Consider the following 23999-nt stretch of genomic DNA (forward strand, 5'->3'; position numbering starts at 1 on the left):
AATGTCTATGAAAAATCCTCATGCTAACCACATTTTTGCTTCTTTGCTTCTTCAGCAGTGGCTTATTTTTGCTTTTCTATCCATTCTGAGGCCCAAAGGAACAGTGATCCAGAGACTACTAGTGAAGAACCTTCTGGTTATTATTTATGTAGCCATTTCTCCCAGCTATCCTCAGGATCTCTCTGTAAGAACCGGCGGAGCAGATTCTATGAAGTTTGCAAGTCAAGCCTGCTCAGTAACCTCTCAGGTTTGGCAGACCAGAAAAACATTGTTGGCGTCATTAGAGGTTTGAGTGGTGGGCATGAAATGAGGAAAGAAAATTCTAGGGGTCTATAATGTCATACAGTGTGATGGACCAGAGGAGATAAAATGTGTGTTGGATGTAGAAGAGAATGTATACTGGGAAGGTGGAAAGGACAGATTCAGAAAAGGCCACATGAGGAAGACTAGCCTGGGGATTGGGCTATTGGGTAAAGTGGTAAAGTGGGCAAGTCCGTAATTCGCTCTCTTCCTCAGTGGCCTCCTACTGAAGAGGCGGCCGAAGTCACTCTTAGGATGCCTCTGGATCTAAATACTACCCACATCCCTCTTTCTGGACTTTAAATGTTTCAGGGGAGAATATTTGCTTCAGTCGTAATTGGACAAAACAAAAACTGACACAACCTTTCTTTTTTTAAACACTTTTTTTTCCTTTTTCCTTTGGTCCCTGAATTTACAGTGAAGGCACATCTGAAATATATTAGATTTCTCTTAGTACTGCATTGCTAGAGCATTTTTGTCCCTGGACAACATGTGTTATGAGAAGCTTGAATGTGACTTCAGGCGATCAAATAGGTTTTCGTAGTTTTCTCCGTGAGTGCTTCTAAAATGCGTCCCCCAAATTAGCTGTGAGTGATTTAAAACTTCTGGTAGTTTAAATGTTTTCAAATGTTGTTTAATTGCCTTTTTTTTTTAACTGAGAGAATAGTTAAGACTGTTGGAAATACACCACGGCCTTTGTAGAACTCAGTTCACCAGATTGAATTATATATAAAGCAGTTATGTGGTGCCATTAACTTAAGGAGTACTTTAGAATTTCTGGAAACATAAGGCACTTTTTCCTAGGGATTTAAATGAGTGAGAAAGGAGTCAGCTTGGTTAATCCACCTTGGGGTGGGGGGCGCCTGGGTGGCTCAGTTGGTTAAGCATCTGCCTTCGGCTCAGGTCATGATCCCAGTGTCCTGGGATCGAGTCCAGCATCGGGCTTCTTGCTCAGCGGAGAGCCTGCTTCTCGCTCTGTCTACTTGTGTTCTCTCTCTATCTCTCTGTCAAATAAATAAATTAATAAATAAAATCTTAAAAAAAAAGATTAAAAAAACCCACCTTGGGGATAATCCTTCTTGCCCCCAGGTAGTGCTTGACTCTCACATTTTCAACCTGTGGATGCTGAGTACAAAATGAGGAGATCCATAAAGAAAAGCTTTTCTCTTTCCACAGTTTGGCTATTGTGGACATTGCTGCTATAAACATCGGGGTGCACGTAGCCTTTCGGGTCCCTACTTTTGTATCTTTGGGGTAAATACCCAGTAGTGCAATTGCTGGATCGTATGGTAGCTCTATTTTCAACTTTTTGAGGAACCTCCATACTGTTTTCCAGAGTGGCTGCACCAGCTTGCATTCCCACCAACAGTGTAGGAGGGTTCCCCTTTCTCCGCATCCCCGCCAACATCTGTCATTTCCTGACTTGTTAATTTTAGCCATTCTGACTGGTGTGAGGTGGTATCTCATTGAGGTTTTGATTTGGATTTCCCTGATGCCGAGCGATATTGAACACTTTTTCATGTGTCTGTTGGCCATTTGGATGTCTTCTTTGGAAAAATGTCTGTTCATGTCTTCTGCCCATTTCTTGATTGGATTCTTTGTTCTTTTGGTGTTGAGTTTGATGAGTTCTTTATAGATTTTGGATACTAGCCCTTTATCTGATATGTCATTTGCAAATATCTTCTCCCATTCTGTCAGTTGTCTTTTGGTTTTGTTGACTGTTTCCTTTGCTTTGCAAAAGCTTTTTATCTTGATGAAGTCCCAATAGTTCATTTTTGCCCTTGCTTCCCTTGCCTTTGGTGATGTTTCTAGGAAGAAGTTGCTGCGGCTGAGGTCGAAGAGGTTGCTGCCTGTGTTCTCCTTTAGGATTTTGATGGACTCCTGTCTCACATTGAGGTCTTTCAACCATTTGGAGTCTATTTTTGTGTGTGGTGTAAGGAAATGGTCCAGTTTCATTCAACAGATGATTGGGTGAAGAAGATGTGGTATATATATACAATGGAATATTATGCAGCCATCAAAAGGAATAAGATCTTGCCATTTGCAACGACGTGGATGGAACTGGAGGGTATTATGCTGAGCGAAATAAGTCAAACAGAGAAAGACATGTATCATATGACCTCACTGATATGAGGAATTCTTAATCTCAGGAAACAAACTGAGGGTTGCTGGAGTGGGGGGTGGGGTGGGAGGGATGGGGTGACTGGGTGATGGACACTAGGGAGGGTATGTGTTCTGGTAAGCGCTGTGAATTGTGCAAGACTGTTGAATCTCAGATCTGTACCTCTGAAACAAATAATGCAATATATGTTAAGAAAGAAAAAAAGAAGAAGAATATAGCAGGAGGGGAAGAATGAAGGGGGGGAAATCGGAGGGGGAGAAGAACCATGAGAGACGATGGACTCTGAAAAACAAACTGAGGGTTCTAGAGGGGAGGGGGGTGGGAGGATGGGTTAGCCTGGTGATGGGTATTGAGGAGGGCACGTTCTGCATGGAGCACTGGGTGTTATGCACAAACAATGAATCATGGAAGACTATATCTAAAACTAATGATGTAATGTATGGGGATTAACATAACAATAAAAAAAATTAAAAAAAAAAAAAAAAAGAAAAGCTTTTCTCTTCTTTCCACATGATTCATGCTAGAGCAGAGAGCTTGGCCTGCTTGTCTCCTTTGCTTCAACTGGGAGCTTTCTGTGCTGCTGTATCTCACTTCCTTTTATCCAGTCCAGACCTCCTTCCAGACCATCTGCTCAGAGAGCCGCATGCTACTGGGAATGTTGACTCGCAGTCCCATGAGCCCCTCAAGGACCGCATGAATCCACATGGCTATCTTCTCTCTCAGCTGGTCCCTTGCATGTGTTTCCTGTCTCTGTGAGTGGTAACAGCTCCCATCTGCCACCTAGGCTCCAACTCACTCCCCATTTCCGATTGGCCACCAAACCCTAGAGGTTTCAACCTCATATCTGATGGACCTGCCTTCTCCACCCTATCTGCATTGCTGTTGCCAGCCTTGAGGCTCTCATTTGGATCAATGTCATGATTTTTTAATTGGCTTAGTAGGTAGAATAATGCCCACCTCTCCCAAGAGGTTCACATCCTAATAATCCCCAGAACCTGTGAATATGTTAGGTTCCATGACACAGGGTAAGTCAGGTTGCTCATCAACTGACCTTAAAATAGGGAGAGTAGCCTGGATTATGCAGGTGGGACCAATATAATCATGAGAGTCCAGGCAAGTAGAAGAGGGAAGCAGAAGCAGAGCTCAGAGTGATGTGACTGGCGGACTTGCCCGGCCCTTGCGGGCTCTGCAGTTTCGGGCCGCCCACCAAGGAATCTGAGCTTCTGCTATAAGCAGAAGAAGGCAAGGCAATGAGTTCTCCCCTAGAGCCTCTGGAAAGGAAGGCGGCCCTGCTGACACCTTGGTCTTAGCCCGGACAGACCCTTTGTGGACTTCTGACCTACAGAACTGGAAGATAATAAATTTGTGTTGTTTTAAGGCACTAAGTTTGTGATAACTTGTTAAAGCCACCATAGGAAGCCAATACCCTGACCTTCCTACTTCTCTTTTGCCCCCATCTCAATCTATTTGCAGACCCTATGTGACTCCCTTGTCCTTACAACCGGTCCATGGTTGCCCCACCCCCGCATTGTCTTTGTTTACTCAGTGTCTCAACACTTTACACATATGAGGCAATGAATCAGTGTTTAATGAATACACGGGAACAGCCCATTTTCAGCATCTTGGTCCAATTCATGATTTTTAATTTGCGGAGATAAAAATAAGGTAACCAACTGATTTTTAGTTTTATATATCCTTTTCTGGGGACAGGATGAAATAAAAATATATACTGTCTTTTCTTCCTTTTTAAGCCTCTATTGGTTTTAAATTACATTGTAGCTTTCTGTTATAGCCAATTTGATAAATTAAAAAAAATCCACAATGAGGCCACTCAGAGGACCACTGTTATTATTTCTATGTGTAGCTTCCTATTTATACATCTGCATCTATAATTTTTAAAAAGGATATTTTATGTATTTTAAAACTTTTGACTTAGTATAATGTGAACATTTTTCTATTGCCCTTTTAGTGGATGCACAGAACTCCTTTGTGTGGCCGTACTAAAATTCATTTAAAACCTTTCTCGTGTTATTGAACTTTTGTTTCCAATTCTTCTCTTTTATGGACAGCACTGTAACTAATACCTTTACACCGTCTTCATGCATGTGTATGATTATTTCCTTGGAATAAATTCCTTAAGAGTAATACCTGGGTCAGAGACTCTGGAATTCTTATGGTGTTTGATATGTACCACAAAATTGCCCTCCAGGAAAATTACATCAGTTCGCACTCCCACCAGTGGTGTTCTTTCATTCAGTTGACCTTCATGCTCTTGCCATCTTTTGGATATATGGCAGGACTAGAGAGCGTGATATCAAAGATGGCAAGAGGATAATTTTACATTGAAAGTGGGCACCGCTTTAACCAGTTGAACACAAACTGGGTGCTGTGGTCAGCAGCCAGCACACCCAGCTCCTTCATAAGTGAGCATCCTCCTGTCCTCTCTCTAGAGGATTGGTACCACTGCTACTTGCAAAAGTGTGTGGGTCGGCCTCCCTTTTCCCAGCACATCAGCTGCCAGAAACCAAGGGTGGAATCATGCCCCCCACCTGTTTATATAGGCTTCTAGTTTCTGGCAGAAGTCTGTAAAGGAAACTTGGTATGGGGGCACACAGAACCCCTTGTCTCCCTGAGCCCCCCTGTCCCATCTTTACTCCAGACCTTATTTGCTCATGAACTTGAGCTACTATGACTCATGTAAATAGCTGCTGCATGTTATGTAGTATGGAAGTCACCTTAGGTGGTGAAATGTGAGTCCCGTAAATGTCTGCTGAGTGGACCAGCCTGACATCTCTGCTCACTCAACATTAACAACAAAAGCCTACTGCTAGATTTCCAAGCCCAGGCAGTTTTGACATGATTGGTAGTTGGCCTTGGCTATGGCTGTTTCTGGAAACACTGATCTGGCATGTACAGAAGCATTAATAAAATATCAAGTTTATTAGTTGCATTTTCTTTTTTAGTGGAGGAGTTTTTACCCTGTGAGTTTAGGAAAGCTAGTCTAGTTGCTATGGCAACACAAAAGCTTTCAGGCCCTTGTTTGTTTGTTATAGTCCCTTTTCGGTTTATGGAGTGGTCTGTGGAGCCTCTTGAAAGCTGTGCTCCCTAGTGCTTGACAGTTAAATCACCATGCTGCCTGACAGAGATGAGAGGGGGGCGAAGGCCAAGGGACAAGCCACAAAGCTCCTTTCTCACTGTCCACTTCCACAAAGATTGTGGCTTTGGAAAGAGGGCACCTGAATCTGGAGCAAGGACTATCCCTCAGTGTCCCTGAAATTACAAAGGAAAATCGCTGAACGTTGGAAGCATTACATCTGTCTTTTCCACCCTGTTTTTCCACCCTTCCACCGCCATCCCTAGACAGATAGTGCAATTACTATCTCTTGAAAGTCTAAGGGTGCGAAAACTCTTCTAGCCCACCCATGGGCCCTGAAACAAAGGAGGTGCTGGGAAAAACAAAGCAAAGTTGGCCTTTTCAGGTGGGAGGTCCCACTGTTGCCCTGCCGCCTGTGCTCTGAGGAGGGTGCGTGCTCACAGTGTGGTCCTCCTTCCCCAGTGGAAGCAGCTGCTCCTGTTCAGGGGTCAGCAGCTCCTCAGGCTCTGGGGGCCTGGGCTTCTTCCATATGGGTGGGCTCGGTGTGGACAGTGAGCTTTAGGTGACCAGACACATCTAGGATTGCCTACATGGCCAGTCACTTGAGCATTAGAACAATTTGAGGTAAAAGTAAATTTCTATAGTAGAAAAATTACAGAAATACAAAATAAGAGGAAAATTAGAAAAATCACCTATATTTCACACCCCCAACCCCAAAATTAACATTTTGGTACCAATGTTATATGTGGTATGTATGTGTGCACACATATGTATATGTGTTTGTCCATGTATGTGTATATATATAGATGTGCACACATTCATGTATGTGCATTGCTGTTGATTTTGTAGAAACATGGGATTTTGCATATACTTTATATACTTTGTATAAATTTTGCATATACTCTGTATAAATTTTTCATTCAACTATGTATCATGAGGTATTCCATGCCAATAACTTTAATGATTGTGTAATCTTTTTAAAAATCATATAGGTTATGGTTTTGATTCAACCCTTCTTTCAATGTTTGACATTTAGGTAATTCCTGATTTTCTGTTTCTATTTCTTTAAATAATTCTGGGCTTACCTTCTCACGTACCTTTGTGTAAATAGCTTTAAAAGGACCCAGAAAAAACAAATTAAAAAGTATCCAGAAAATCAGCAAGTGCCCATTCAGTGTTAGTTATGTAAATTTTTTTTTTTTCTTTTTAAACTGGTGAATCAGCCTGAGGAAAATTCTCTGATGACTGAAGACATGGAGTGTTTTATGAACGTTTAAATCCTAAAGCTGCCATGTTAGCTCCAGAATTGAAGCATGACTATGCGAAGACAGCTGCAGGAAGGGATGTGGTTTGGGACCACACTGGTAGGTAAAATGCGCTGTTGGATGCAGTGAGTTGCATTACACCTGATGCCAAGGAGATGACCCGGCAGCATGTGGTACAGCATCATGGAGGGGGATCCGCCTGGGACTGGGGCAAGCTCAGTTTTCCTGGTTTTGCCACTAATTTGCTTGTGGAAACTTGTATAGTATTTTCAGTTTCCTTATCTTTAAAGTGATAGAATTGTTCTAATTCATCTCCAAGGTTCCTTTCAGATCTAAAACTCAGTGGCTTGAAGCTGACTCTGTTCAATTTAATTCATTTGTGACAAACAGAATGGACTTTCAGTATATCTACTAGAGCTTAAAATTGGGTGGCCTGGGAAAATTACTACAGTTTTACTGTAGTGAACTCTAACACTGTTGAGTGAAAGAATATTTTTTTAATAGATTTTTATTTATTTCAGAGAGAGAGAGAGAGTGTGTGCATGTGAGCATGAGTGGGGGGGGAGGGGCAGAGGGAGAGGGACAAGCAGACTCCCCACTGAGCAGGGAGCCTAACACGGGCTCCATCCCAAGACCCTGAGATCATGACCTCGGCTGAAGGCAGCTGCTTAACCGACTGAGCCACCTTGGCGGTCCAGTGAAAGAATATTTTTGCTTGCCCACTGTCCATTCCTTCTTTCTCTTTATTTTGCCCAGGGGACTTACCTCTCCCCATTGCAGGCAGTTTGGCTGGTATTTTGTATCAAGCAGCAGCTCCAGCTAAGAGGTCTGACTGCCCCTGACGGCCCTCATTCTGTTTTTCCATTTTATTGTTCCCTTTTCTTTGTAATCTGTGGACTTTGCATATCATTTCATCAAATTCTGGTTTTACCTTTTAGCCAGAGTTAGGATTCCATTGTTGGCTAGAGAAAAACTGTACCCCTTCATTGCTGGTGCTGGCCCTAGTGCTGGTTTTCCAGCTGACCAGGGCTTTGTGACCAGCAGGCAGGTCACTCCATCTCTCTAAGCCTATGTGTCATGATCTGTGTCATTGATGGTAATAAAACCAATCTAGTAAGGTTGTTGGGTGGTGGTGGTGGGGTGGTCAGGTGGAACTGACCATGTGACCCTGTAAGTATACGGTTGGCACATGTTGGGAGTGTGATGCTTGTTAGTTTCTCTTCAACATGGAGTTTCATTGGGAAGGTGCTTGGCCTGTGAATTTGAAACTTTGCTCTGAATATGTCACATGTGGACCCTAAATTAACAGACTTAGAAGGATGTTTCTGATAATAATTGTGCTTAGTTTGTTCTTAGTCTTTCCTTGCATTGTGGTAAGCACTTAGTAGGTGCTTTCTAAATACAAATTCTTTTGAATGGCTTTTAAAAACCATTAAACAAGGACATTGGAAAAAGTTTTGTTCTACACATTCTTAGTGTTACACTTTTTAATCACCAATGTTTTAATAAGTTGAGCAAAGGGCACAAATATTCTGGCCCTTTGGCCAAGCTTGGAAATATTTTCACTGGGAGAGCCTTTATTTAACTATATTGCTTTAATGGAATTTGAGATGTATAGGAACGTTTTAATTATCAGAATGTTCTTTAGAAAAAGCCTCTGAGATTTGAGATAAGTTTACATATTATTATATGAATCACAATTTGCTTTAAGAGCTTATCTAAATCCCATCTGTTTGATTGGAAAAGGGAACTCGGAATGAATCCATCTAATTTTCGGTTTTCTTCCTTGGAGAGAATCGTGATGGAAAGTCAGAATGGGGTTATGTGCTGCCTTTTTTGATGGTTTCTAGTGGAAGTTTCAGGGTTTCCATAGTAATGCATGAGGAGTCATCATATTCTGTCATGATTTCCTAGCAAACAGAAGAGCATTGGTAACTGTGGTTTAGTATAAGTGAAAAAGTTGACAGCAGATCATTCTAAAATTGTTCTGGCTATTCAGGGACGGGTAGGGCAGAGCATTGTACTCTCAACCGAAGGTGACTGACTCCCAGCTCCACAAGGCAGATAACATAGTTCCTGTTCATCCAGTGGCAATGCCAGAGAGTACTAGGTATTTTGACTAGGCATGAGACAGCTGGGGTCCTGCCATATTGCCCCTGAGATTCACTAGAGAGTTTGCATGTGAGGAAATTCTGATGTTGCTGTACCTCTATCTTCTCCTTTCCCCCTCTCTCCCTCCCTCTCACTTTTTTCTCTCCCTGCCCTAACTGCCCCCCGCCCCAGGCCTTCCCCTCTGCTCCCTGTCCCACCCCTTCCCCTTCTCGTTCTGTGGCTACTCCGACAGCCGCGGTTTCAGCTGTTCAGAAGGCAGAGGACAGTGGCACGGGACGGTGGCCGAGTTCGTTGGAGAGCAGGGTCACACGTCTGGCCACTGTCCCTGGCATCTTTCCATCACCCTCAGGCTGCTGGGCCTGGGATATTCCCTTCCTGTCACAATTCAGCCTGTTTTCAGGTTTCCTAAAAATAGCAGCATTTTACCTCAGGTCACAAGGTATACACGCACGTCTTTGTTTTGTTCAATCTGAACGAAGTGTTCCCATTGGTGAATCTGGAGGCACGAATAAAGTCTCCTCAGCAGCTGTCCAGCCGAAGTGTGGATTTGTCTTAGAGACAACAAAGCCAGCAGAAATGAGTGTGCCAGGAGCACTGTTATTCCCCAACCTGGTGGTGGTTAGGTGGGATTTCCCAGTGGGCCGTGATGTCTCTGTGTTTCCCTTTGCAAGAGCTTCAAAGTTTACCTTTGCTTTAAGCTAATTTTGCTTTGAAATAGTATTCCATCGTGATTTTCAAAGTTGGTTGTCATTCAGAATCGCTGGGGCAAGCACAGTGTTAATGGCAACCCTATCTGGCAATTTGCAGCTTTTTTTTCTGCTTAGTTAACACAGTTAAGTGATTTAATAAGTTCTAGAAAAGTCAAGGTGGATCCTTTACCTCAGGAGAAGACTAACTTCCTTATCTTGCCATTCATGGAAATCCCCTTAAAGTAAGAGACTTGAGAGCTATAAGACTTACTTGTTTTAGATTTTATTTAAAAGTTGTCAACTCCTACCTAGGCTCTGCCTCTCTTGCTCTTTTGGTTAAAATCACTGAAGCATTTGTTGACAAAGTTGCTGATGACCTCAGGCCCGGTTAAGGTAATTGTCTTGGCACACAGCTACTTTTGATGGTCAGGAAGCCCTCTTTTCCCTTTTGCAGACTGGGAGTCTAATGGGAGAGTTTCCAGTAGAAGTATTGCTCTTTAGACAGCAGAAGTGGAGGTTCATATGATGTACCAGACTTCCCAGATGTGATATGGCTTTTGGGTTTGTTGGTTCAGAGAACTGGAGGAAAAAGGAAGAATGGAAACTTCTCTTTTTGCTGCAACAGTAGGAAACTCCAGAATCATGTTTATGGGCAAACTTAGAATCCATCCATTCATGGGACCCCATCCATCACCTGCTTGCATGAGTAGTGAGGTGGGTAAGTGTGACACATGAGTGTTCACCTTTTGGGGACATTGGGGTACAGTGAGGAATACCCACTCATATTTTCATCTGATGCCTCTTGCAAGCCTCCCTGCATCCCAGCTCCACACACACACACACACACACACAGGGTATTACAGGGAAGAAACTTGAAGGGAAGAGATCACACACATCTAGCCTGTAAGTTTAGTTTAAATTCTCAATTATCGAAAGATAAAGAAACTTTTAAGAAATAAGAAAATAAGATGCTTAAACAGGGTAGGACTGCTACACACTATCTCTTTACACATTTTCCTCTTACCCCCTTCCCCGGTGTTTAGTGAATGGTACTGTACCCAAACACCACAGCAGATGCCTTATGAGATTAGGGCTGGGGCAGGGTACAAGGGCTATTAGACATTTACCCTCCAGGTCTTCCCAGTGCAGAAACGCTTTAGCTATACAAAGCCGCCCGGCTTGCCTGGTATTACATGTTCGTCCAGGCAGGTGGTGTGGAAATGCTATAGAGTTCACCTTCAAAGTTGGCTGGAAGGAGACAGGTAAGAGAGGACTTGAAGTAGGAAGGCATTCTTGGGGAGAGATTGGCTTATGGGACCAGGGGCCTAGAATTAGACAAGTACCACTCTGCCCAGAGGCCGTGAGGTAAAGATGCTAGTTTTGTTGAACTCTGAGTTTCCCATGGGGGTACAGTGGGATAAGCTGGAGGAGATTGCTTGGAGTTGGACCACGTATAGCCTTAAGAGGAACGTGGGCTCTATCCTGTAGCACACGTGTGACCATTACCACCAGCTGAGTAAGAGCGACATGGTACAAACAGTATTTGGTGAAAATGAATTTGGTGTAGTGCTAAGGATGAAGTTAGGGGACTGCGAGAACATGGAAACAGAATCGAAAGGGACTTCATGGTAGTTCATAAGGGATATATAAAGAACATGAACTGAGGGGTCCTGGTGCTTGGAAACTTGGCTGCAGAAGCCTGCAGGACTTCCTCTGTCCCCACTGGATGCACAACCTCCTCCTGGCCCTGACAGTCAGTCTGTTTTAGGGTCAGGAACAGAAACATGTTTATTCAGTGAGAAAGCTAATAATTCTCTTACGTACACGTGCGGTTCAAGGGAAGACACCTGCATTAGTCTACTCGGGCTGCCATAGCAAATACCACACACGGGGTGGCCTCAACAGCAGAGATGTATTGTCACCCAGTCCTGGGGGCTGGAAATGCTGAGCAAGGTGTGTGCAGGGTTGGTTTCATTGTGAGGCTTCTGCCCTTGGTTGCTAGATGATCATCTTCTCCCTTTGTCTTCACCTGGTCTTTTCTTTGTGCACACACACGCCTGTGTTTGAATTTCCTGCTCTTATAAAGACATCAGCGTAGGGGCTTAGGGTCCAGCCAAAGACATCTTGTTAACTTATTGACCTCTTTAAAGACCCTATCTCCAAATAGAGTCACAGTCTGAGGTACTGGGGGTTAGGACTTCAACATATGAATGTTGGGGGGGCACAATTCAATCTGTAACAGCACCTAAGGAGAAGGAAGATGAGGAGCAGGAGGAGGACCAAGGCCAGGCATCTTCCCTGACCCCTTATCCAGGCTCTTGGCTGCCTGTTCCTTGTGGTAAAATGGCCATCTCCAAACACAAGTTCCCGAGCCAGCTTTCTGTCATCCTTTTCTAGGACAATGTAGGCTGATGTCATCTGGGGGATTTTCAACTCCCAATTTTAGGATTAGCAGCCTTTCTCCTTTTTTTTTTTTTCCTTTCCTTTTAACTTCTCTGGCAATGCTAGTTTCTTACCATATTTATTGCAGTCGTCTGTTTATGTGCATGATAATTTTTATCATGATGGCAGGGAATCTCTGAAGATAAATGGAATGTATAGAATAAACAGGTGCATTAAAAGTTACAGCTACATGGTTTTCATGAGTGTCTTCCTTTTAGGGCTAGCACTTGTTTCTGACTTCTCTCCCCTCTACCCCTGAGATGACCTCCTCTTTATTTCCAGTGTTCTCCGTTCCCATCAGCTGGCTGAGGCTGAGGCCTCAGGTCCCCATGTCCTTGCTTCTAAATTCTTGTTCCCTTCGGGACTTTGGGCCCAAACTGCTTTTTTCACGGTCACCTGAGCCCTTACTGAGAGTGTTTACTGCATTCTAGCCTCAGAAAAGTCATGATGAGGCAGGATGGTGGAGTGATTAAAACTGGGGAACCTGGCCAGACTGCCAGGGTCAAATCCTGGCTCTGACACTTATTATTCTGCAACTTTGGATAAGTTACTCTCCAAACCTCTGTTTTTGTTTTTGTTTTTTTTGTCATCTGTTAAGTGAGGATAATAATAGTCCCAGCCTCAGAGGACTGTGAGTTTTAAATGAGTATAAAGTGCCTGGCACATAGTGATTGCCATGTGAGTGTAAACTATAATAATTATTATTTTGCTTGCCTTTGTTCTGAGTAGCTTCCCTGGAGATTCAGAGCTTGCTTGGCTACTTCTGCATTCCCCCCCTACCAGGCTTCCCTTTTGTAACCCATGTAGGGGTGGGCAGGCATCCCCGGAATCCTCCTCAGACCAGCTGTCTGTTTATTAAACTGATAACCAGAAGTAGTTGACAAGGTCTGTAAATGTGCTTGTCTTGGGGGCAGTTCTGCTAGAACAGTCCCGGACTGTGTGAGCCTTTGCCTTCCACTCAGGCCAGTGCCTGGAGAGTAGTTCCCTATGCAGCCACTGTGGGCCCTTGAAGTTTCCACAGAAAGGAGGGGCTGCTCAGGCCTCGGCAGAGACCTTTGCCCCTTTCTTTTGCAGAAGTACCACCTTCTTGGAGCCAGGAGACTTTTATGATCCAAGGAAAAGTTTGGAATGGCCTGGGGTGGGGGGGTGGGCGGGAGCGCTTCTTGTGATCTTAGTTGGGATACAGGACAAACACATCTCTGTCGGTGTTGAAGATAAGGTTCTCTGCCTTTCTAAGTTTAAACGGGCTTCTGCATGGTCATGGTCATGCTATACATACATCAGCTCTTCTCCTTGTGCCTGTGGCCTGCCTTGGGCTGGCCACTGCTGGGGAACTTCTGAGTCCTTAACTGGCCCCTCGTGAGCCCCTTGTGAGACACTCCATCATCACAGGATCCCCAAGAGCTCCGAGATTCACAAGTTCACCATAAAGGCACCAGGTTATGTACAAATCATTATTAATTCAGGTCTATACCAGTGTTTTCACTCTTCAGATTATACTTTGCCTTGGGCAGAGGGTGACAGCTTTTGTTTTGTTTTGTTTTTAATCTTTGAAATCTGCGTTCTTCACCCTGTTCTTCTCTGCAATCTGGGGTTCTTCTTGTAATCCTTAGTGACTTTTTGAGAAGTCCTTGAACCTTCTCCCTTCCTTCAGCATGCTCCTGCTTCCCCAAGATGGAGCCTCCTGCTTGACCCCTCTCATTGTATCTTTTTGCTCTAGCCTGTAGCTTCCCCCTTACATACTTAAACAGAATCCCTTTTTTCTTCTTGGCTCTATGGCTCATTTAGTGCTCCCTCCCAGTCTTCATCTCTTCCCCAGGTGGAGGACCCCATTATTAAGGCTATAAATGTGCCCCTTTCCCCACAGCAAGTGCTGATGCATCTATCTCAATGAAGCATGGGGCAGGCCCTTAATTTCTAGTTTGGATAATTGAAATGATCTATCTTAAAGATGGTATCTAAAGACAAGTCAACAAGCATTTCAGAAAATATCTGGAGCCAGATGAAATTCATCCAAGGGCAGAAGAGGTCCCTTGCCTTTGGCAGGCAAGGCTTCTTTGGCCATATATACAAAAATATTACTCATCAATCAAACTAATTGGTTTACCAATATTAAAGGTGTTCCAAAAATTGGCAGAGCATACTACCTTACTCTAATTTGACAAGGTATATTATGTAAGCCACATGTTTCAGATATTGGTCTTATTTTTTTATTTTAGAACTGTTAATAAGATAAGGTATTGTTTATAGATGTTGAAAATGGTATGTTTTAAAATCAAGTTGTTGGAATGTTTCTTGCTAAGTCACTCAACCTCCTTTAAATTTTTTTCCCATTTTACAACAATTGATCTTTATATCCCCTTCTTCAAGTCTTGTTTTGCATGAAATAGATTTTCTACATGTGAAGCCTTCCTTGAAAATCTTTATTAAACTTCTTGGAGTTCAGAATCCAGTGCAGTCATGAGTGGGTGCTCAGTAAAGAGGTTGGTTTTCCACGCAGGAGAACAGGCTCTATTTGATCTTTACTCTCTTCAGTGGAGATATAAGTGATGTTATCAAAATGGGACTCCACTAGGTTTAAATAATGAAAGTTTAGCTGGGAGAGATGTTAGATAAGCCAAGAGATAAATTTCTTCTTCTGTTTTTCTACTTACAGTAGGATTCTAAAACAATCTCTGCAGGAGTTTAGGTAGTTGCAATCTTATCAAAGATATGTACAGAATATTTTTGGTTTGGAATTGATATTTCAGGGACTGCTTTCTTAAACTTGGGATGGGGGTTGAAAGGAGACAAATGGGAGAGAATGTCTGGAGAGTTTTAATGCATTCTGAGACATTTTAGTTTGATTTGCTTATATTCTAGGTTAATGTGGACCTAAAGTTTTTTTTCCTAGATACTTGCATAATGCTTATAGTTTATCCTCCTTATGACTCTACCAAATATGAACTGTTTGGAAAACAGAACATTCTCAGGTAATGTTTTCTGTGGATGGGTCCTGCATATTACTGTTCAGATATTGTGTAGAGCTGAAGGAAGTGACAGTTTTGCACTGAAAAAAATAGAGATACAGGCATCAAAGGACATTTTTTTCTTTAATTTTTAATTAATTATTTTTATTATGTTCAATTAGCCAACATACAGTACATCATTAGTTTTTGATGTAGTGCTCAATGATTCATTAGTTGCATATAACACCCAGTGCTTATCACCACACATGCCCTTCTTAATACACATCACCCAGTTACCCCATCCTCCCCACCCCCCCGTAACCTTCAGTTTGGTTCCCAGAGTCCAGAGTCTCTCATGGTTTGCCTTCAAAGGACATTTTTTTCAAAGGCTTTATTTCTGTTCTCTTTCCAAAACCAAAAGCTGTTTAGGGCTAGGTCATATTCTGTGGGGGAAGAGGGCAACAAGTAAAATGGTGGGGTCACAACCCTATGTTTTGAGGAATGGTTGAAGAAACTTACAGTTGTTTAGGTTAGAGGAGAAGTTGGGGAGGCATAAGTGCTGTCTTCAGCTATTGGCAGGGTCGATACTGGCTTTCTGTGTGAAGAGGAACGTCTACCCAGAAGAAATGGACAAAGAAGGAATGGGTTGCTTGGCAGAATATGAGCTTCCCAGCCACCAGAAGTTTTCAAAAGATGCTGCTGGCTGTCACTCAGGGTTATTATATACTGGATTCCTTCACTGAGTGAGATGTAGGAGGTTCTTGGTGGGGAGAAGGGCACTACTGCAAAGGTGCTGTGATCCGAAGGGAGGATTTCAGGGAGAAGTTGCAGAGAGAGGTAAGATCAGAACTGTCGGAATGCATGTGAAAACCTGGGCTCTGGTCTCAGCTCTGCCAATGTCTTTTTGGGTGTTTGGGATAGATCTCTTGGCCTTTTTGGGCTTTAACCTTTATTTTTGTAAAAGGAAGATTTGAATCGGTGTCCTCCAGGGCTCCTTCTAAATCAACAGTTTTAAGATCATTGTTTTCCCAGCCTGCACATTTGCTAGTCAATGTACTGCAGACCCTGAAACACTGATAGACCTAAACCATAATAAAAGAGCAGCAGAACAACATGCTTGTTGGAGCCCATAGGACATACCAAATACAGGATTTGTTTTTGTAAGGAATCTTCCAGAGACTTACCTCATTCCATACTCTAATTCAGTGATAGTTTATATGCAATAAACCTATCAGTAATTTAATATAAAACATAATCTTGGAGGTTACACTTGTTAATTTAATTAAACCAGCATGCATTATGGATCTATTATGAGCGAGGCATCAAGAATATAAAGATGAAAAAGAGGACACCATTTCTGGCTTCAGTAACTTTACAGTTTAGTGGGGAATTACAGATAGAATAAAACAATGGTGCAGCATTTTGAGTTAGATGTAAAGATACAAGCACTGTGCAAAGGACACAATCATATAGTCTGCCTGGTGGGACAGGGGTGGGATTTACTGAGGAGTTGTCTTCCCAGTGTGTCCTTACAAGATGGGCAGGACTTTGACTGTCGGAAAAGGTCATTCCAGGGAGAGGGATTACTCTGAGCAAACACATAGAGGTTTTAAAGTACACGACCGGTTTAGAGAACAGTGAGTATCTATCCAGTAAAGCCAAGCACGGTATACCTGGGAGGTGTTCTTGGTAACCAGACTGGAAAGATGGTTTTGGGCTGATTTGGAAGGGGTCTCAAATGTTATGGTAATAGTTTCAGCTTTAACCTTTAGGTGGTGGAGAGTCCTAGAATCTTTTCTGCATGACCGTAGGTCTGTGGTTCATATGGCTAACTCTGGTAGGGGTTATGGAGTGGGTTGGTGCTGTGAGGAACCTGGCAGTATCCAGCCTAGGAGTGTGTGTGTGTGTGTGTGTGTGTAATAATCAGTACTCAACCATGTTCATGAAATGATCTCAATCTGAACCTCACCATCCTGTAAGTTTATTATTAAAGTAGCTTAGCCCAGGGACGCCTGGATGGCTCAGTTGGTTAAGTGTCTGCCTTCGGCTCAGGTCACGATCCCAGGGTCCTGGGACCAAGCCCCGCATCGATCCTCGCATTGAGCCTGGCATCGAGCCCTGCACTGAGCTCCCTGCTCAGCGGGGATCCTGCTTCTCCCTCTCCTCCCGGATTGTACTCTCTATGGACTATCTCTGTCTCTCTCAAATAAATAAATAAAATCTTAAAAAAATCTAAAGTAGCTTAGCCCAGCTAAGTCCTCTTCACCAGAGATCCAAATTATATTTTTAAGAAATTAAATAGTTGAAAACTTGAATTAAGCTTTAATAATAATAATAATAAAACATCAGGAAGGAAAGAAGGAAAGAAGGCAGGCCGACAACATCAATTTGGAATCTTTGTAGAGGTTCAGCCTGGTAAGAGCCTAACTCAAGTACTGCACTAAGAATAGAATGGGGAGGACTTTTGAGGTTTCAGAAGGCTTTTGAAAAGGATAATGAGTTAAGTCCTAGGCTTGGTAATTTTGGGAATGCCTGCAGGACATCCTGGAAAAGATATATGTGTCAGATTAGAGTTTTGGCTTATAGACACACACTTGGTAGCCCTCAATGACAGCTGAAGCCATGAGAAGACACAAAATATCTGAAGGAATGGGACCCAAACACAGAATCTTGAAGAATAAAAAACTCTGAGAGGTGAGCAGAGAAGTGGAGCTCCAAGAGAGTGGGTGAACTGATAAGAAGATAAATCTAAATCAGAAAATTCTGGTGATGACTTAGGTGTGTAGAAAGAAAAGTTGAAGAATAAGGATGTGGGATGTGGGTTCTAGCTTTGCCCAGAGGTTTGGGTATTCTGATTTTAAAGGACCATTCTGGGATCTGAGCAAGAGTGTCTTTGGGAGAAGGTACCTAAGTCATTTGTCTCATTCGGGGTTGGAAATCGCCCTCAGGAAGATCCCGCTTTTCATGCTATTTTTTCGTTGCTCACCAGGTAACCCTTTGACCCATAATTTCATCTTAAGTGGAGCCACCCCCAGAAATAAGATTGACTGTAGTTCTATAGATACAAATTGGTTCTAGTTCCTGGGCCAGGAATAACCATTATAATAAAAAAGTTGGGGTCCTAATTTATCACATATTTCATTGGTGGAAAAGCACACAGATGTCACAGAGTCCAGCCTTCAGGACCTCACATCACCCTGGGTTATAGGGTTAGGTAGTACAGTGCTGGACCTGAACCTCCTAACTCAGGGCCAAAAGCTTTTTTGTATCTACTCTGCCTTTGTGCCTTATAACCTCTGGCTGATTTAATTACAATGATGTAATCCCCAAGAGTCTGAGCATCTCGTGGTAAATTTTAAATATCATATTCTTAAACCCTGGAATAGTATTTGGATTTTGATGGCCTCACCAAGATGTACCAATAATTGAGGTTCACTTGAATCCATCATCCTATCTCTTTCATGTTTTACATCATCAGAATGATCCTGGTTCACCCATGAAAGAAATTTAGCTCCCTGTGACTCTGATCTGGTGAGGGTAGCTTCTTACCCTAAGCAAGTGTGCCTGGAGGAGACACAGGTGTCTCAAGAGGCAAAATTTTCTGGTAAAAGTGATCAGTACATAGCATGTTATGAAATCAGAGCTTTGTTGCACAAGACTTTGCAATATGGTGCCTGCAAAGCACCAGAATAAAAGCACTAATCTTCTGTGCCTCAAAGCCCTACTTTTATAGTCCTTGTTTGCTTTGCTAATTAAGAGACTTTTACAACTCCCTCTTGACCTAAATGTGTAAAATGTTGCATGTTGTTTTGGCTCCTCTAATAGCTTTTGTTTGGCACATTCTGAATTTATAAGGTCAAATGTAATTAGTCCCAGATATCCAAGCCTCCATTGGGAAAAATGTTAAGGGGCAGCGCATCTCAAAATCTGCTTAAAAGTCTCTGACATTTTTGCATCTTTCAAAAAATGTTTAACTTGGCCTTGATTTTGGAAGGGTAAATGGGGAGAAGTTTGAGGGAATAATTGGCCTGAGTTAGGTACTTCTGCTCAAGGTTGGGAATAAAGGACCCCTTTTAGATAGACCTGTCATAGTTGTGTTTTAAGATCAATACTCATGGCTACCATGTGGAGCCAGACCCCTGACTTTCATGCCTACAACGGTTTGATCCCGTGTAATCTTCCCTTGATGTGCAGTAATTACCAAGTGGAATGCCTAGTGCAGATGGCCTCCCGTGCTTCCATGCACAGCCCTTCTGAGTAGGGACGCTATGCAGCAGAGTGATGTGGGCACGTAAGTGGGTGGAAACTTTCTAATGTGTCACAATAATAACAATGCAGAATCCTTTTGCTGTGCAGCTTCCCCTAGAACTTCAGCCCACGCAGCAGCCTACTTGGTTCACAGTCCTATGTGAATGCTAGACAATTAGCAGCTGATAATGAAGAATGCCATGGGAACCAGTGGGAAAATAATAGCTTACTCCAAGGATATAATGAAATGAAATTAGCACAGACAGTAAAACAGACAATTTATGCTGGTGTTTTTTTCTTTTTTTTCCTTTTTTTTTTTTTTTTTTGTAATGAAAAAATGCTTCTAGTAGAGAAGTATGAGAATCGATTAGAATCCCATCTGTTTTGGAGGGGGGTTTTATTCAGAAATTAATTCCAGAGAAACTTCTAAGTTTCTACTATGGAACTAGAATAGGCAAAAGACAGCTATTTCATTTGAATACAATGATAATTTTGTTCAGTGTTGTTACCTAAATGGTTGCATGTGGTCTGAACTTTAGACAGGGATGCTAATGCTGGATAATTGATTTTACTGTTACAACTATATTTGATGCTCTTAGCTGAAATGTCAGTGTATTTTCAGTGTGCCCAGCAAATTCTTACTAAAAGGGTAAACTTGTATCTCTGTGGATGGATAACTTTCTGAATACACAAAAACGTATTGTCTGAGAAATTGGGCATTTAAGGGACACTTAAATCTTCTTCCTATTTCTGGATGTCCCATATGTTGCTTAGTCTTTGAGCATAAAGCTCTATATACTACTTTTTGGGGTCAAAAGTTAAAATTTGAAGTCTTTACAATAATCTTTTAAAAATATTTAACTGTATTAGACTGCAAGCAATTTTTTTTTGAAGGTATTGAATTGGTAAAAAACAATTTTGTTAAAACTTCAGTCTCATTGTGTGGGCAGTCTTCTGTGAATTGAAAAATAAAGAAGTTATAAACAAATCAAAATTATATTTCACTCCAAATGCTTTCCAAATGCATTTATTTTGGAGAGTTGAAGAAAGTTGGATATCTTTCTTCTGATATTTTGTCTGCCCGAAGTAGACTTGTCTCTCAACTTCTCTCATTTATAAAAATATTCTCTTTGTGCTTGAAAGCTAAATTGCCACATTGATTCAACAACCATTCCACCAAAAGGATATATATACATGTATATTCGCTGATGTTGCAACATGACATGCTTTAATTGGGCATATGTTCCTAATTTTATCATATAATTATATTAAATTCAGTAATGTTAAAGTTATAATGAATAATATCCATGCTAACTGATTGATTTTATTTGGCAAATGACATATAAATTGTACAATGCCCATAAATTACTCAGTGAAATTCAGCAATATAAGTGTGCCATTAAAAATCTAACAACCTAAAAATGTTGACTGTAGCCTTATAAATCATCAACATTATCTAATTCCTTTTGTTTCTTTTCTATCTTCTTCCTCATCTGGGAAGATGTGGGAAAATGGAGAGCTTGGAGACAGTGGAGAATAGCTGAAGTGTTCAGGGAAACTCAGACAGGTGAAAAAGTCTCAAGGATTCCCTCCATGGACTATTGGTGTACTTCAACCACTTTCATCATTAAATGCTGTGTCTGAGCTAACCATCTGAGCATTAAGAGGAAAGAGAGCAAGATTGCTGATCATTCTTGGTTTCTAGAAGTATGTGTGTGTGTGTGTGTGTGTGTGTGTGTGTGTGTTAATGCTAAGGGAGAATTAACATTTTAAACATGTAAAACAGAGAGGTTAGGTTACTTAATTCTCAGAAGAAGATGGACACATTTCAACACACATATATTATTATATTAAAGATAGCACCCCATGTATGCCCCCAAATGCTGTGTTCTCAACTGTTTTGAGAGATGATTGGTTGCTGGTGACTCCATATGTTGTTATGTTTTATTTTGGAACATGTTAAAATCTCACTTAGGTTTCATTAAGCCATTTTTTGAAAGGTCTATTTTTTCCTTCCAAAGAATTTGTTTGAATATGTGGTTTAACATATCCTGGTTAGCTATTACTGGGAAGAAAATTTAAGTGGAAATACCCATTTTTCTTTAAATATATATATTTTATATAAAATATTTTATATTTCTTAGTCCTAGAAAGTTTTAGAAAAATGATTGACTATCCATGAAGGTTGTTGAGGTTATAATAAGTAGCCTTAAATTTAGACACTGGAAAAACAATGTGCTAAGTATCAAAGGTTTTGTTCTTTGATTATTATTATTATTTTTAGTTCTGGAAGCATTACCAAAGGAAAAAAGGAAAATTAAATCCCTCAATTTAAGTTGTTCTATGCTAATTTTTAAAAGTGATTTATTTACTTTTGTAGTTGATTGTAAAAACACAGCTGATGATATAAACGAGTCTAATTGTATGGATATTTTTAAATTTGTGCACTGAAGTAACTGTATATGGAGTTGGCACATTGGTGTTCAACTCTGAACTTCTGTTCTTTTGGTAGTTACAGAGAAAGTCTGAGCATAAACTCTAGGTCAAGGGCCTCAACTCTTTCGTGGAGCCCAACTCAGGGTTTGAACTCACAGCCCTGAGATGGAGACATAAGCTGAGATCAGGAGTTGGACATTTAACTGACTGAGGCACCCAGGTGCCCCAGGCCTCAACTCTTATTGTCCCCAAATTGCCTTTGAAGACATCTCCTTGTTTTGCCAAAGCCTCTGATATCTAACACAATAGCTTTTATGGTCACCTCCTTACCCTAGGATGCTGGCTTATGTCCACCTGACTGGTAGACACCTATGCTGTACTCAGTTTACCTCTGCTCTGACCTTGTTCACTGTCCTTCCTGGGAGGCTTCTCAAGTCCTCAGGTGGATGGATCACTGGAAGAGGATGTATACATGCCCAGGAAATCCTGAATTCTTTTTTAAATTTACTTTTCTTGAGATATAATTGACATATAACATTGTATAAGTTTAAGGTGTACAACTCGTTGATCTGGTACGTTTATATGTTGCAGTAGGATTACCATCCTACCATTGGCTAACCCATCTATTATGTCACATAATTATCATCTTTTTTTTTTTTTTTTTGTGGCGGGAACAATTAAGATCTAGACTCTTAGCAGCTTTGAAGTTTATTTTTTTTTTAAGATTTTTATTTATTTATATGACACAGGGAGAGAGGGAACACAAGCAGGGGGAGTGGGGGAGGGAGAAGCAGACTCCCCACCAAGCAGGGAACCCGACGTGGGGCTCAATCCCAGGACCCCGGGATCATGACCTGAGCCGAAGGCAGACACCCAACCAACTGAGCCACCCAGGCGCCCCAGCTTTGAAGTTTATTAATAGTACTGTTTTGTCTGTAATCACTGTGCTGTGCATTAGATTAATCCCAGAATTCTAAGGTGAACAAGCTTAGGCTCAAGTCAGGGACTTCTGCTGCGTAACCATGCTTGAGAACATCATAAAAACAATTTCAAAGTCATGCTACTTTTTACAGGGATGAATGAAATTGAAATTATACATCTGAAAACAGGACTTTAAGGTTGATGGATACTCAAAGGTGGTAGGATTTTATAAGTGAGTGGGGTTTTAGATTTACCTCAGGCTTTCCTCATGTTTTTAATGAGATTCTTCATGTTCCTCAAAGTGATGCCAAGAGAGTTTATTCCTGAGAAATTATAACTTTACTTTCAAATTATTTCTATTGTCATTGCTCAGTTACTTCTGATCCCCTTACCATTTTGTTAAATAAAATTTCAGCTTCCTCTCATCTTATTTCTAGCTCTTGTGAGTCAAATGGCTGTAATTGGCTAGCCTTTTTTTTTAACCTCTTCAACAACCATGGAATGAAATTTATAAACATCTAGTGACTGTGTGACATGCAGAGACTTCCCTATTTATGTCACTGTCTGCTCTGTCTTCTTCTTGAGCCATTGCTTGAAAATCAACAGATGGGGCTATCCAGTAGAACATGAGAGATATATTTAACTTTAAGGAAGTTTTCAATATAAACTATGTGACCGAACTTCATACCCATCTGATTTCCAATTTAGCAATTACTGGAATAATTAGATGAGTTACTTTGCAGATGGCACTTAAGTTTCTTGACATATGTGCCCTTGTCATCTATAGCAGATGATACATGTAATGCTTGTTCTTCACTATAGCATTTGTATATATGGGATGCAAAATGAATTTAAGCTTCCCTGCCAAAGTCTCTAATTTTGTTTAGACCCAAATGCAGCATCAAACCCTCCTTGGCTTATACTGATAGAGCTGTTGGCTTGCTGTGTTCCGTGTTACACATTGAGGGTAGAGCTGTGCAGACTCCAGTTCTCATAACCTATAATATTTAAACTTTATATTTAATTCTACATATTGAATAATAAAATTACAGAATGTTTAAACATGAAGAAAGTCACTTTCAAATCAAATTGAAGAAAATTATTATATTTTTCATATTTCCTTCCAGTCTTTATTAAAATGATATATTTGCAATTTAAACTTTGAGATAAAATCCATATTCTACAAAATTCACACTCTTTTAAAGTGTAGAATTTAGTAGTTTTTTTTTTAAAAGATTTTATTTATTTATTAGAGAGAGAGAGTGTGAGAGAGAGCATGAGCAGAGTGAAGGGCAGAGGGAGAAGCAGACTCCCCACTGAGCAGGGAGCCCGACGTGGGACTCGATCCCAGGACTCCAGGATCATGACCTGAGCCAAAGGCAGACACTCAACTGACTGAGCCACCCAGGCATCCCGAATTCA

General features: G+C 41.4%; 1 protein-coding gene across 4 annotated transcripts in view; it reads left to right on the forward strand.

Annotated features, from left to right (window-relative positions):
- Positions 1-23999, forward strand: part of SYT16 (synaptotagmin 16) — a 245075-nt gene that overhangs the window by 85090 nt on the left and 135986 nt on the right. The window contains exon 1 of one of the 4 annotated variants that reach the window (XM_032405256.1): positions 6746-6880. The exons of the other annotated variants lie outside the window; for them this stretch is intronic. Within the exon in view, the coding sequence (XP_032261147.1) occupies positions 6808-6880 (73 nt within the window). The 5' untranslated portion in view covers positions 6746-6807. Of the gene's footprint in view, positions 1-6745; positions 6881-23999 lie in introns of those variants that run through there. 4 annotated transcript variants of the gene reach the window in all.

Source organism: Phoca vitulina, unplaced genomic scaffold (assembly GCF_004348235.1).
Source record: "Phoca vitulina isolate PV1807 unplaced genomic scaffold, GSC_HSeal_1.0 scaffold7, whole genome shotgun sequence".
NCBI classification, from domain to species: domain Eukaryota; kingdom Metazoa; phylum Chordata; class Mammalia; order Carnivora; family Phocidae; genus Phoca; species Phoca vitulina.